This window comes from Rutidosis leptorrhynchoides, chromosome 6 (assembly GCF_046630445.1).
Source record: "Rutidosis leptorrhynchoides isolate AG116_Rl617_1_P2 chromosome 6, CSIRO_AGI_Rlap_v1, whole genome shotgun sequence".
Lineage (NCBI taxonomy): Eukaryota > Viridiplantae > Streptophyta > Magnoliopsida > Asterales > Asteraceae > Rutidosis > Rutidosis leptorrhynchoides.
Window position 1 is genome coordinate 2431916 of NC_092338.1, and position 12081 is coordinate 2443996.

Below are 12081 nucleotides of genomic sequence, written 5' to 3' on the forward strand. Positions count from 1 at the left end.
GTGAATAACTTAAAATAGGTGCTTAGCTTTGACCACAATCACAACAGATTAATTGTCAACATACATACATACTTCTGCTTCCCTACAAGATTGTTTCCTTCTTCAGTCATATCAAAAGACGCCAAGGTATTCTCCCGTTCAACCCATGCCAACTTCATTAACCCCAATGCCAAAGATGCTAGTTTTATAAAGGTTAATTTTGAGGCCACCCTGAAACAAGATTTTTGTCAGTTATTTTATGGTGATTCAACTCTAATACATTTGATATGTTAATACGGAATATTAGTTATCTTTCATCTTTTCAACACGACAAACTTACAATATAACATGCATAATCGATTACGTAGAAAACTAATAATGTTATGTACAAGTAAAGGCATGAACCCACGCTATTTGATTGATGGTCTCATATATGACTTGACTATTCTGTTCGACATGAATATTACAAAGTCACTTATTTTGTAATGGGTCTCTTATGAATTTTAAATATTGTCAGACTAAACGCATCATCCAACACGAACCCAATGAAGTACAACAATCAATCATTAGAGGAACAAAATCTTAATTATGAGATAATCCTAAGAAAAAGGAGCAACATAAGTATTCAAAGCAAGCTAACAGAAACATTAGTAGTATCTTGAAGGAACTTTGGGTATCGACTCTTGAAAGTGGTGCTTTTTTTGGAAGAAGGTTAATGAGTTCCCTTGATATCACTGGGCCAGAAGCCCTTTGGGTGGAAGTGGTGCTTTTTGGTACTGTAACAAAAACAAACCGGAAAAAAAAAGGTATCTTTGGAATCTGTCCAAAAGTAAACATAATAATGTGTGATCCTTCCAATTTTCATGAACAATATGATCCAGTTATATTAAGATATACATATGTGGTCGGAGAATCAAATCATAAAATTAAACTACAAATCCCTGGAGCCGAGCCAAGCCAAGCCAAGCCAAGCCAGCAGAAGAAGACATCACTGCTGCTCCTCTTGAGGCTGTTCCTCCCCAAAACCATTTTGTGCGATTCTGTAATACAGTATACCCATTGTTGCTAAACACGCCCTGCATCCATGCCAAAATAAATATAGATGTATCATTGCATGAGTGCTTATCTGTAATACTAATGTTTTCAATTCAAATGCATCTGTGAATGGTTAAATTATATATACAAGCTAATAAAATACAGCAACGCAGTTTTCTCAATTGAAGCACTCGACATTAGGTAACCGTTTAAGTGTCAGTAAAATTGTCAGATAAACCGATTTCAGGAGCTGATGAACACTAATATAAAATGTCATTAGCTGGTGTGAGAAATTAGAGAGTTGATGTGTAACTTTAGTAAGAAAAAGTGGATTCCCCTTGGTGGTTAGCTGACTCCCCCTCCCCCTGTGACTCTGTCCTGCACCTCCTCTTTTAGGTGTTTTTTAACTTGCTCATACTTGTGAGCATATGTGTTTTGTTTATCTAGGGTTAGGGTTAAGGTGTTTAGTCTGTTCCTACCAGGATATGTGTGTGTGTGTGTGTTTTGTATATGGAAAGCTGGGAATGGACCTAGTGCTCTTGGGCCTTAGCAGGTGATTCCATATATATAATTTAATGATAAATCGTATATTTGTCACTTCCCTTGTCCATAAAACCTTCAAAAACTGATGATCCCCCTACTTGATATTTATAGTGCGGGTACGTTAAATGGAAATTGGTGTGGAACATATCAAGGATCTATTCATGACGCTTTTGAATCTGGCCCAAAACAACCAACTCAAAAATATATTCCTATAACAAAATTCTGGTGTGTTTTTTTCAGACTTGCAATCCAGATTCCTAATCAAATGTCAGTTTTGGGTGGCAAAAGATGAAGGAGGTGGGGTGTTTGTTCTATAATTTTAATACTAAGAACACATAGTAAGAAAAGAAAAATCCATGTCACTTTATTATTATTAATTGTTATTATTATTATCTCTATATTGTGTACTTTCACTAATGCATACACATCTAGAAATATGACTGCCCACCTCCCCATACCTCGTCCTCGGCAGGTTTGGGTGGTGTTGTCGACTTTATTAAGAACTTTGAGTGACCCTTAGTTGTTTTTTAATCACATTAATTATTGATTGACTTTAACAAGCAAAGATAACTATTTGTCTTCAATATCAATGCTAAAAAGGATGGAGTAAAATTGTAGAAATGAGGAAAATCTCACATAATTGCTATGACAAGAAGTATCTTTCTTGGATCCATTCTTGATGGTCTATTATGGTGTTGGTGGCGTGTGTGGATCATGTCATCTGCATTTGCATCTTTTCTAGGGGGTGCGGTAACTGGTAAAGTTGGCAATGTGTTTGACCAGAAAGGTAGTAATTTCCTCAAAAACTGATTGCGAAAACCTCCTGCATATATCAAAAGTAAGATACTAAATCAATTTTACACTACTGAGGGCAAATCTAAATAAAGGACAAAGTAGAGCATTACCTTGATTTATTATGACTTGCATGAACTTCTTATATATTAGGCGAAGCTTTTTTTATTTTTATAAAAAAGTTATTAAGTTTACTGGAAATTAACATTTTCAAACCAAATATTCAGATATTATGTGAAGTTTTCAACTATTATGCCAAACTTATACTAGCTTTTATGCCTAATTTTAACTTTCATGCCAACTTTTTATAATGTATTCCAATATTTATAGGGTACCATAAACAAAAAGATGAAAAGAGAATAATCTCACCTCTCCTTGAGTACTTCTTGCGATTAGCATCTTCATCATCTGCATAATATGAAACCTCTGAGTTTTGCCTTTCAACTAGTTGTGCACTCTTTCTTGTTGTAGCACCAGGCTGCAATTCATTCCCAAATGTCAGTAAATATGGCAAGTGACAAAACGGGTCACTTGGGGCAACTAACAGGCAAAAACCAGTTCACCTTCTGTTCCGTCTACCAATGGAAACTTTTTTGTCTTATCTTTTCTATAAGTTAACAAATATTTATGCTTTTAAATATTTATAAAATAAAAAATAAAATTGCTTATAACTTAATTTTTGAAATATCAACGATGAAATATGTTTTCTTCATTTTAAATACATTTTGAGTGACTATCAAGTATCAACCCATTTCTTAGCATTATTTTCCCAACTGGCCTGTCAGAGAGAAAGTATAGATTAAATCAGTCCGCTTATCAATTGGTTGGTAAACAATTGGTGACTTTTGACCCGTTTTTTAGCATGCTGTAATTAATTTCCCAAGTGACCAGTAAGAGGAATAGTAAAACGTTGAGAAGATTAATATCAAAACAGTACTTACAACACCAGAAGTTGGGCTTCTCAAGTGATTTTCTGAATTGGGAACATCTATCTCCACAATATCTGTGTTTGAAGGTTTTGCAGAACCATTTCCTGCATCATCTTTTGTTACCATAGGCTCGATAGGCTTTGCTGCAATTGAAACTGGATTATTTCCAAACACATTCTTCTCTACTCCGGTCTGCATAACAATAAAAACAATAATAATTAATAATCATTATGATACAACAGTTGCATTTATATAAGACAATACGAACGAATTCTGCCATATGTAACAGAGTTGACTTCTAAATATACATTAGATAGTTGACCAGCATTCCAGTGTAGAACATATATAGTTCACAATTCCTTTTTCTCTATATAGTCATAGCAAAAGATACAATGCAAAAGCTAAGGAGATACATCAGAATCATTTTCTCTATAATCATAGCAAAAGTATAAGGCAAAGGCTAAATAAAATATCAGACTTGACATAAAGATTAAGAAATCCTTATCATAGATATCAAGTTCAGCGGAATACTTTAGCCAAAAGAATATGAAAAAAAAAAAAAAAAAAAAAAAGAAGAGAGAGAGAGAGATCTTCAAATTTGGATTACCTGAACAATTGCTTCTTTCAAATGTGAATGTAAACGTGAGCCCGAGTCTTTGATACTTTTAGGAGGCCATATCTGCAAAGTAAGTACAATATTAGTCATGAGTCCGAAGGACAATTCTAGCTGAAGAGTACAAAATATAATACTCTGTGTTCTTTTTGACAGCAATAAACAATCCAGAAGTATGTCTCCCATTATCCCAAATTTCTGCCTCACAATCTTACTAAAATTAATTTTTCATCCTAATGAAGTGTTAGAATACAGTTTTGATGAAACAATGTGTGTGGTCTGGCATTTCTAGATGGCCTCTCACCCACATGAAATGGTTACTACGATGTTATCTCCAAAAAAGAATGAAAAAGAAAAAAGACTTGTGAGGCTTAAGCTTTAGTGTCAACTTTAGTATACGAGAACCTACATGTTCACAATTATTTGTTACACTGCTGTAACACTAGCCACCTCGAGCAGCCAAGAAGTTGGTAAAATTAGGTGTTGTTTGTTTTTAGTTTGCAAATCTTATTATGTCTTATGTCTGCACACTCTACACTGTTTGTTTTTCTGAAGACATAACATAAAATAATGTCTTATTGTGTCTGCATACACGCGGACTTAGAAATATGCTTCTAAGCATTGCAGACATACTTAAGTTATTTTGCAAACTTAAAAAGAAACAGTCTTTATACAGACCTTTAGCCCACATCTTTTTTTTTTCTTTACAAACATGGTCTGCAGATCTTCAGGCAAAAACATTTTAAGAAACAAACATCACCTTGGTTTCCTTTCAGCTAAAATAATAATAAAAAAAGATACTTGAACTGTTCTTAACAGTAAGAAAGAATTATATGCAATGTTCAAGAGAAGAAACAAAAAACAATTCCACAAGAGATGATCTACATTTTAAAGTGTATGTTAAGCCTTCCATCATACTCTAAGAACTCAACTACTGCTCACATAATATATGCTTTCTAATGCAAGCATCTTATAAACTAGAAAACAACCGCAGGTTTTCACATAAACACAGATGGCAATGAAATGCATAACCATACAAGTCGAACTTACCGAAGTTGAACATGCGGGGCAAACATATCCAGCTGGAGCAGTGTGCGGGGGATAACTTTTGATATTTGAAACCAAGCAATTTGTATGTATTACATCTGAAAATGGCAAGAAATCAAATGAAACAGTTAATTTTACATTTACCAACTTCTAAAATTATAAACAAAAGATGTATTATTCTTGAACCACATACGCAAGCAACCCAGCCGTGTTGTATTAGAATCAACACCACCTTCTTCAAGCACAGCTTGACAGTGACAACACTTTGTGGGCCAATCGTACTCTCCATCAATTACCCACTCTGAGTACGTGCGAACCTACGAAATTTAACTAAAAAGTCTCAACCAACATACATTGAAAACATGACATACATGCAACCATTATACAGTAATAAAAATTACAACGTACCACACAAATTTGGTGCTCTGGGAAACATATGCATTCTCCACAAACAGGAACCTTGTGTACGAAGCAGTACAATTTAGTTGCCTGTAAGCAGTTTGCCGAGTTTAGTTAGTATTCAATGTTAAGAATTAAGCAGGTATACTTATAGTTGATCGATCCCACACCTTGTAGTGTTGATCGGAATTGCGATCTAAAAAATTTAACAAATTGAGATCTAAAATCCTAAATTCAAAGCAATAGTGACGCACATTTAGTTATCGATCAGATCTAAACATTTTAAACTAATTCAAATTCAAATGATAATGATAATAATAATCCATATTAATATTAATATTAGATATAATATGCACTATGTATATGTATAAAAACCTAAAAATCAAGTTGCGATAAAAGAAGATGAATTTGGATTACCTTACGGCACTTGCAGACCACCATTGAATAAAGTATAAGTTGAATTACAGCTGAAAACCTAAATTTCTTATAGAAGCAACAAATTTAGGGCTAAATTTGATGTCGATCAGAATACAAAAAAGAAATTTCGATGACTGAATTGAAAAATATATATAGTTAGGGCTTTAGACTGAAATAAAGTGAAGATTGATGATGAAGATCTGTGATTTATATATATGTAGTGTGTGTTTAGCAGGTGGTTTAATTTTAGTAAATATAAATATAAATAAATATTGTATTATTATTATTATTATTATTATTATTATTATTATTATTATTATTATTATTATTATTATTATAACAATAATTACAATAAACTTAAAAGTTTTAAAACTTACAAAAAATTAGTGGGAAGCCTAGAGACAATCTGGGCCCCACACCTCTAGCAATAGCAAAACCTATCCTAGTAAAAATATGAGCAGCAGCACCGGCACCAATATCTTGCGCCATCGAACTCTTCTGAACCCGCTTTAGCAAAGAAACAGCCTCCTTCTCTAATTCCCCAAGGGAAGAAAATGAGAAAGGAATGAAAACCATAACCAATCGCCAGACAACTAGATTCGTACTTGACCCGCTTCCGACGAGCCGCATCAATCACAGCACGTCCAGGGACAAAGTCAGAAAGCCCAGACTGTGTCAAAGGAGAAGATCCTGTCAAGTCAACACAAACATCGCGACCACAATCCCAGGAATAAAGTAACACATCTGCAGGTCTGAGGGCCCTGTCGTTCCCTCCAGACAACCCAATGTCAACCTCCTTTCTCGCTGAAATCCCAGATCGATAACAAACATCAACAAGGGAATCCCGGACAATATTATGTCGATGCTTAATACCCACCATACCAGCACAAGACACCGCGTGATCCCCGAAAATATCCCCAGTAAAAACCCTTGAACAGGCAGAGCATGCCGTCGAGATAGAGAACAAAGGAACACCTAACCGGTAGCACAACACACATCGGTAAGTCTTTGCGTTCATCGTCTGACCCAACCCCAAAATAGGGACTGCCCTTAGCCAAGCAGAGGTGTGATCACTCTGCTGTGATTTCCATAAGGCCGATTGTCGGGGAGATAACGAAAAAGTGGATTCTGCAGAAGCGGTAACCTTTGTGAAATAAACATCTGCCAATTTCTTCATGAGTATTGGGGCAGCGACCTCACTCGGATTACCTAAAATATCAAACCCAACTGTTTTATTAAACAGACCCAATGCATCTTCAAAAGCACGACCAAGACCAACAATACTCGCATGACGTAGTAGCTTGGTCTGCAATCCAGCAGACTGTAAACGAGAAGCCAGAAAAGCATAATGACGAATATCTCCCGCAGAATAAACACCAAGCCCTCCAAATGCAAATGGCAAGGTGGCAAGCCGCCACTGCCAATCACCAAACCCAGGCCCTGAAGCAGTAACGATACGCTCCAAGGAAGATCGAAGGGCTCCATCGAAAGCGCGTTGAGCCGCCTCAAATATACTATGAGGACAAGTACGCAAGGAAAAGTAGAGTTTAGAAACTCCCGTACATGCCCTAAGCAACAACAACTCACACTGAGGATCATCAAGCTTAGCAACCTTATCCATAAGCGCAATGGACTTGGTCACCCTTTGCATCACCAGTTCACTACTAAAACCAGGATCGGAACTTGCGGGGGCCCCAAGCAACTTAACACCATTTAAAGGCCGAGCAATATTAGGAGGAAAGACACCTACTTGCCTGCTGCGAGGGTCCTCCGTAGGCCAGAAAATTTCTGTTTTTTCAACGTTGAGATGCAGCCCAAAACGAGGCCCATCCTCCATAATCAAATGCAAAACCTTCCCCACCACCAAATTTCTGTTATTATTATTATTATTATTATTATTATTATTATTATTATTATTATTATTATTATTATTATTATTATTATTATTATTATTAATATTAATTAATTAATTATTATTATTATTATTATTATTATTATTATTGTTATTATTATATATTATATTATTATTATTATTATTATTATTATTATTATTATTACTACTACTTTATTACTACTCTACATACTAATTTCAATAACTGACTACTATTCACTTACTATTCATCGAAAGCGACACATTTTGCGCTTTAATGACTTGTACGTTGCGCAGAGGAAAGTTGTACCCACAAGTAGTACTGCACTATATATTGATATAAAACAGAATACAATGTATCACGACGACTATAGATGAGTCCTATAGTCTCTCAAACAACCTAGCTATTACAACTCAAGATAGCACCATGAGCAAAAGCTCACAAACAAAACACGAAAACAACTCAAGAGATTTTCCAATCGGATTTAAGCCGGAGGACTTGAGGAGTACTCTTCCATCTAATGCTCATGATCTTCAAACGAATTTTGCGATAGATAAGGTCATAAATTTGCTTACAGGAGCTCTTCCTTTTCTTGAAAAATCTAGCATTACGCTCATTCCATATACAATAAACTGAGGCGGCAAATAAAAGTTTCACAATAATTATACGAGCGATGTTGCGATCAGCAAAAGGGGAAAGGATAGCTCTAAAATCACGCCATTCTTCACAGACAATCGGAAAGTCCATGTGCCTTGAAACTAAATTCCAAACCTGCTTTGAAAAAGAACACATAAAAAAATAGGTGATCATGAGAATCGGCTACCTGTTCACAAAGCGGACAAACCAAAGAGCTACCCGGGCAAATCTCCCAATGGTTCAATTTATCTTGCGTTTTCAACTTCTCACCCATTAGGAGCCACAAAACAAAAGCATGCTTCGGGATACAATTAGAGAACCAAACCACAGAATACCAGTCCACGCATGGAGCACGAGGGCGAATAGTTTCCCATACAACATTTACCGAGAATTCCCTCATCTCCCCATTAGTTGCTTTCCATTTAACAAGATCAATTGATTCAGACAAGACAAGAGGATCAACATTATTTAAAACAGGGAATCTAGAGAACCATTCATGAGGCCAATTCCATGCATTACCATCAACAATCTCATGAACAAATTATCTACCTGAGTAACCTGTTTGGGACAAAACACGGCGAGAAATAACAGCAGACAACGGACCTTGCGAGCACCAACAATCAAACCAAGCTGATGTGATATTACCATTACCAACTTCATGAAAAAATCTACCTCTGATTACCTCACGAATACATAGGATATTCCGCCAACTCCAGCTCGCATTCGCAGGAGTCTGAATATCCCAAAAATTTTGTCCCATTAACCTGTACGAGTGAACCCAACGAACCCAAAGAGATTCCTTGTTGGACAAAAGACGCCAGATATGAGTCGAAAGAAGAGCAACATTCCATACTTTAAGTCTTTTAATTCCAAGCCCACCTTCAATCTTAGGAATGCAAACGTCTTCCCATTTAACCTTCGCCTTACCCTTCTTAAAATTTCCTTGGCACCAAAGAAAACCCCGCATCAAAGCTTCTATGTCATTTATAATGGCACTAGGAAGAAGAAAGACAGACTGCCAATAGATTTGCGTAGACGATAACACCGAATTAATCAACTGAAGACGCCCTGCAAAAGACATAAATTTATTTTTCCAGTTGTTAATCCGAGAGCTCACAACATCCACCAATTCTTTACAATCTCTATAGTGCAACTGGGTAGACACTAAAGGGACGCCCAGATATTTCACAGGAAGGGAGCCTTCCTCAAAAGGTAACATAGCCAGAATATGAGATTTCAATGCATTCGAAACATTTGAAAAGTATGTAGTACTTTTCGGCATACTTGGAACCAAACCCAAGCATGCCTTGAACTCATCCAAAGCCCTGCTTATAACATCAATAGAATACAAATCAGCATGGGAAAACATAAATAAGTCATACGCAAAGAAAAGGTTAATAATCTCCTGATCTTCACACTTCGGGTGGTATCGGAAATCATCACAATCCCGAGCATTACGCACCAGCAACAAAGATAAAACTTCCATAACAAGAGTGAACAAATGTAACAACCCAACCCGATAACCGACCATAAACAGTCCCAAAAAAAAAAAAAAATTAAAAGCTGCTGGACAGGGGAGTGCGCGGCGCGCACAGAGCACTCCAGCTTCTGTCCGAACTGTTTTTAACACACAAAAAGATGGACCACTTCCCGACATTTTTAGACCGAACGCTTTTCACAACAAACTTATATATGTAAAACTAACACGAATCAAACATAAAAATGATGTTTTACAAGCGGGGCCCACACGACCCAAAATACAAGTTTAGAGTTTCGACCACCAAAAAGTTTAAGTTACAAACTACACAATGAGCATGGCGTTTGGGATTAAACTACCCAACTACCGGTCAAACTCCAAGAGCTACTAAAGCCAAAAGCGTCCCCTAGCATCAAGCGGGATCTCTAGTCCAATACGATGCCCTTACCCTTGTCCAAAACCGAACTTATAAAATGGTAAACAACGAGAGGGTAAGCAAAGCTTAGTGAATGCAATAATTATACGAATACATATATAATTATACCTACTTGCATACACTTACACAAACCGCAAACTTGCTAGCAACACAATTAGCTTATCGTCACATTAACAAGCTATAATCTCCAATACCACAAGCTAGCAACAACCGCATAATAATATAACTCGAAATGATATAATATGCTTACAACACAAGTAACCATGGTCGACCAATAGTACAAGGGAACGGCGCTCGCGAAAACGCCATCGGTGTTCATAACATCCATTAGGGCACTTAACACCTCGCACCACTAACCCCTAGGGTGGCACCTTAACACCTCGGCACATCACCCCGAGTGGCATCTTAACACCTCGATGCAACACTCATTATTTTACGGAGTGGTGTCTTAACACCTCGACACTACACTCCTAGGTGGCATCTTAACACCTCGATGCTACACCCGAGTGGCATATTAACACCTCGATGCTACACCCTTCACGTGAAACGTGGTGTCTTAACACCTCGACACTACACCTTTCACGCTACAACAAATAGATACATTATATACATACGCATATAATTATTCCACTCACCTTAACAATTAGATGACGATTTCAACCTCCACAAGCTTCAAAGCAAAGTACCTAATATAATAAGTACTTGATCAACACACAAGCTAAGTGGACTCAATACTAACACTACACATGAGCATTTAATGACTTAATGTATTAAATCGCCCATTTATACCAAAACCGCCCAATTAAAGTCAAGACCACCACTAATCACTTAAAAGCTAGTGATTAAGGTCCAACAACACCAACTAATACATAATTAGGGTAATTCATACCCATCTTTCCAAACTAGGTCAATTTATTACCCAAATAACCATTTTAAGACAACACACCCATTTCGGGTCATCCACTAACTAACCAACACCCATTTACTAAATAACTAGGTGTGTTAGCAATTAACTCACCAATTAGGGTTCATAAACATCATTTAATACTTTGAAACCCTAGACTAGTCACCAATTAGTATTCAAGACTCAATTTTACCAAAGAACACCCAAAATCACCAATAATGGGTTTTGTGTTCATCATTTACTCAAACCCTAACCCTTACACTAAATCAAAGTAAGGAAAATAAAATTAGAACATACCACAACTACCACAACGAAGCTAGAGATAAGATGAACGACTTTAATGCTTGAACTTTAACCCAAAACAAGCTCCTTCCTCTTGGATTTAAGCTTTCTCTCTCAAAAATCACAATCTCTCTCTAGAATTAAAGTTAAAGTGATAAGGTTGTTAATAATGGAGTAATGGTGCTCCACAAACTGACCTATCTGTCTTTAACCCGTCCATAAGTGAATTTACCAAAATGCCCATCAAAATATCTGATTTAAAAAGCTAGAACCCGGCTACAGTAAGGGTGCGCGGCGCGCTCCCTTTAGTGTGCGCGGCGCGCACTAGGCTCAGCTCACTCAGTGACTTCTGTTTAACTGCACAACATCACCCACACTCTATGTAACATATTTACACTGCTGTACAAACTGATTAGGGTCTTACAACTCTCCCCCACTTATTCGGATTGCGTCCTCGCAATCCAAGCCGCATGACAAGAGGGAAGATATACCAACACGAACTCTTCGGGCTCCCAAGTAAACTCGGAACCTATACTTCGACGCCATTGGACTTTAAAAGTCCTCACCTCTTTATTTCTCAATTTCTTAACCTTTTCATCGAGTATAGCAACCGGCTCCTCAACATACTCCAACTTGTTATTTAGCTCAATCTCCTCTAACGACACCCAAGATGAATCATCCGCAAGACACTTACGGAGATGGGAAACATGAAAGGTATTAT

General features: G+C 36.8%; 2 protein-coding genes across 2 annotated transcripts; both read right to left on the reverse strand.

Annotated features, from left to right (window-relative positions):
* Window positions 1-472: 472 nt before the first annotated feature.
* LOC139852990 (uncharacterized) lies at window positions 473-5956 on the reverse strand. The gene is made up of 9 exons (XM_071842346.1): window positions 5755-5956; window positions 5347-5427; window positions 5132-5255; window positions 4942-5036; window positions 3886-3957; window positions 3291-3470; window positions 2719-2827; window positions 2194-2380; window positions 473-1055 (listed from the first exon to the last, which is right to left on the reverse strand). The coding sequence occupies exons 1-9, from the start codon at window positions 5776-5778 to the stop codon at window positions 968-970; spliced, it is 960 nt and encodes a 319-aa protein (XP_071698447.1). The 5' UTR covers window positions 5779-5956; the 3' UTR covers window positions 473-967.
* A 2131-nt stretch (window positions 5957-8087) lies between these two features.
* Window positions 8088-9747, reverse strand: LOC139852155 (uncharacterized). Its single transcript, XM_071841381.1, has 3 exons — window positions 8811-9747; window positions 8449-8675; window positions 8088-8396 (listed from the first exon to the last, which is right to left on the reverse strand). Exons 1-3 carry the CDS (start codon window positions 9745-9747, stop codon window positions 8088-8090), a joined length of 1473 nt encoding a protein of 490 aa, XP_071697482.1.
* Window positions 9748-12081: the final 2334 nt, after the last annotated feature.

What these genes read in the sequence shown, in the direction of transcription:
- LOC139852990 (XM_071842346.1), bottom strand. Translation starts at nt 5,778, where the DNA reads ATGGTGGTCTGCAAGTGCCGTAAG. An exon ending in TGGTCTGCAAGTGCCGTAAG is followed by an intron (nt 5,428 to 5,754) that starts GTAATCCAAATT and finishes AACTGCTTACAG; the next exon opens with GCAACTAAATTGTACTGCTT. An exon ending in TGAAAGAAGCAATTGTTCAG is followed by an intron (nt 3,471 to 3,885) that starts GTAATCCAAATT and finishes ATTGTTATGCAG; the next exon opens with ACCGGAGTAGAGAAGAATGT.
- LOC139852155 (XM_071841381.1), bottom strand. Translation starts at nt 9,747, where the DNA reads ATGGAAGTTTTATCTTTGTTGCTGGTGCGTAATGCTCGGGATTGTGAT. An exon ending in GTCCCAAACAGGTTACTCAG is followed by an intron (nt 8,676 to 8,810) that starts GTAGATAATTTG and finishes TTAAATGGAAAG; the next exon opens with CAACTAATGGGGAGATGAGG. An exon ending in TTTGTCCGCTTTGTGAACAG is followed by an intron (nt 8,397 to 8,448) that starts GTAGCCGATTCT and finishes TTTTCAAAGCAG; the next exon opens with GTTTGGAATTTAGTTTCAAG.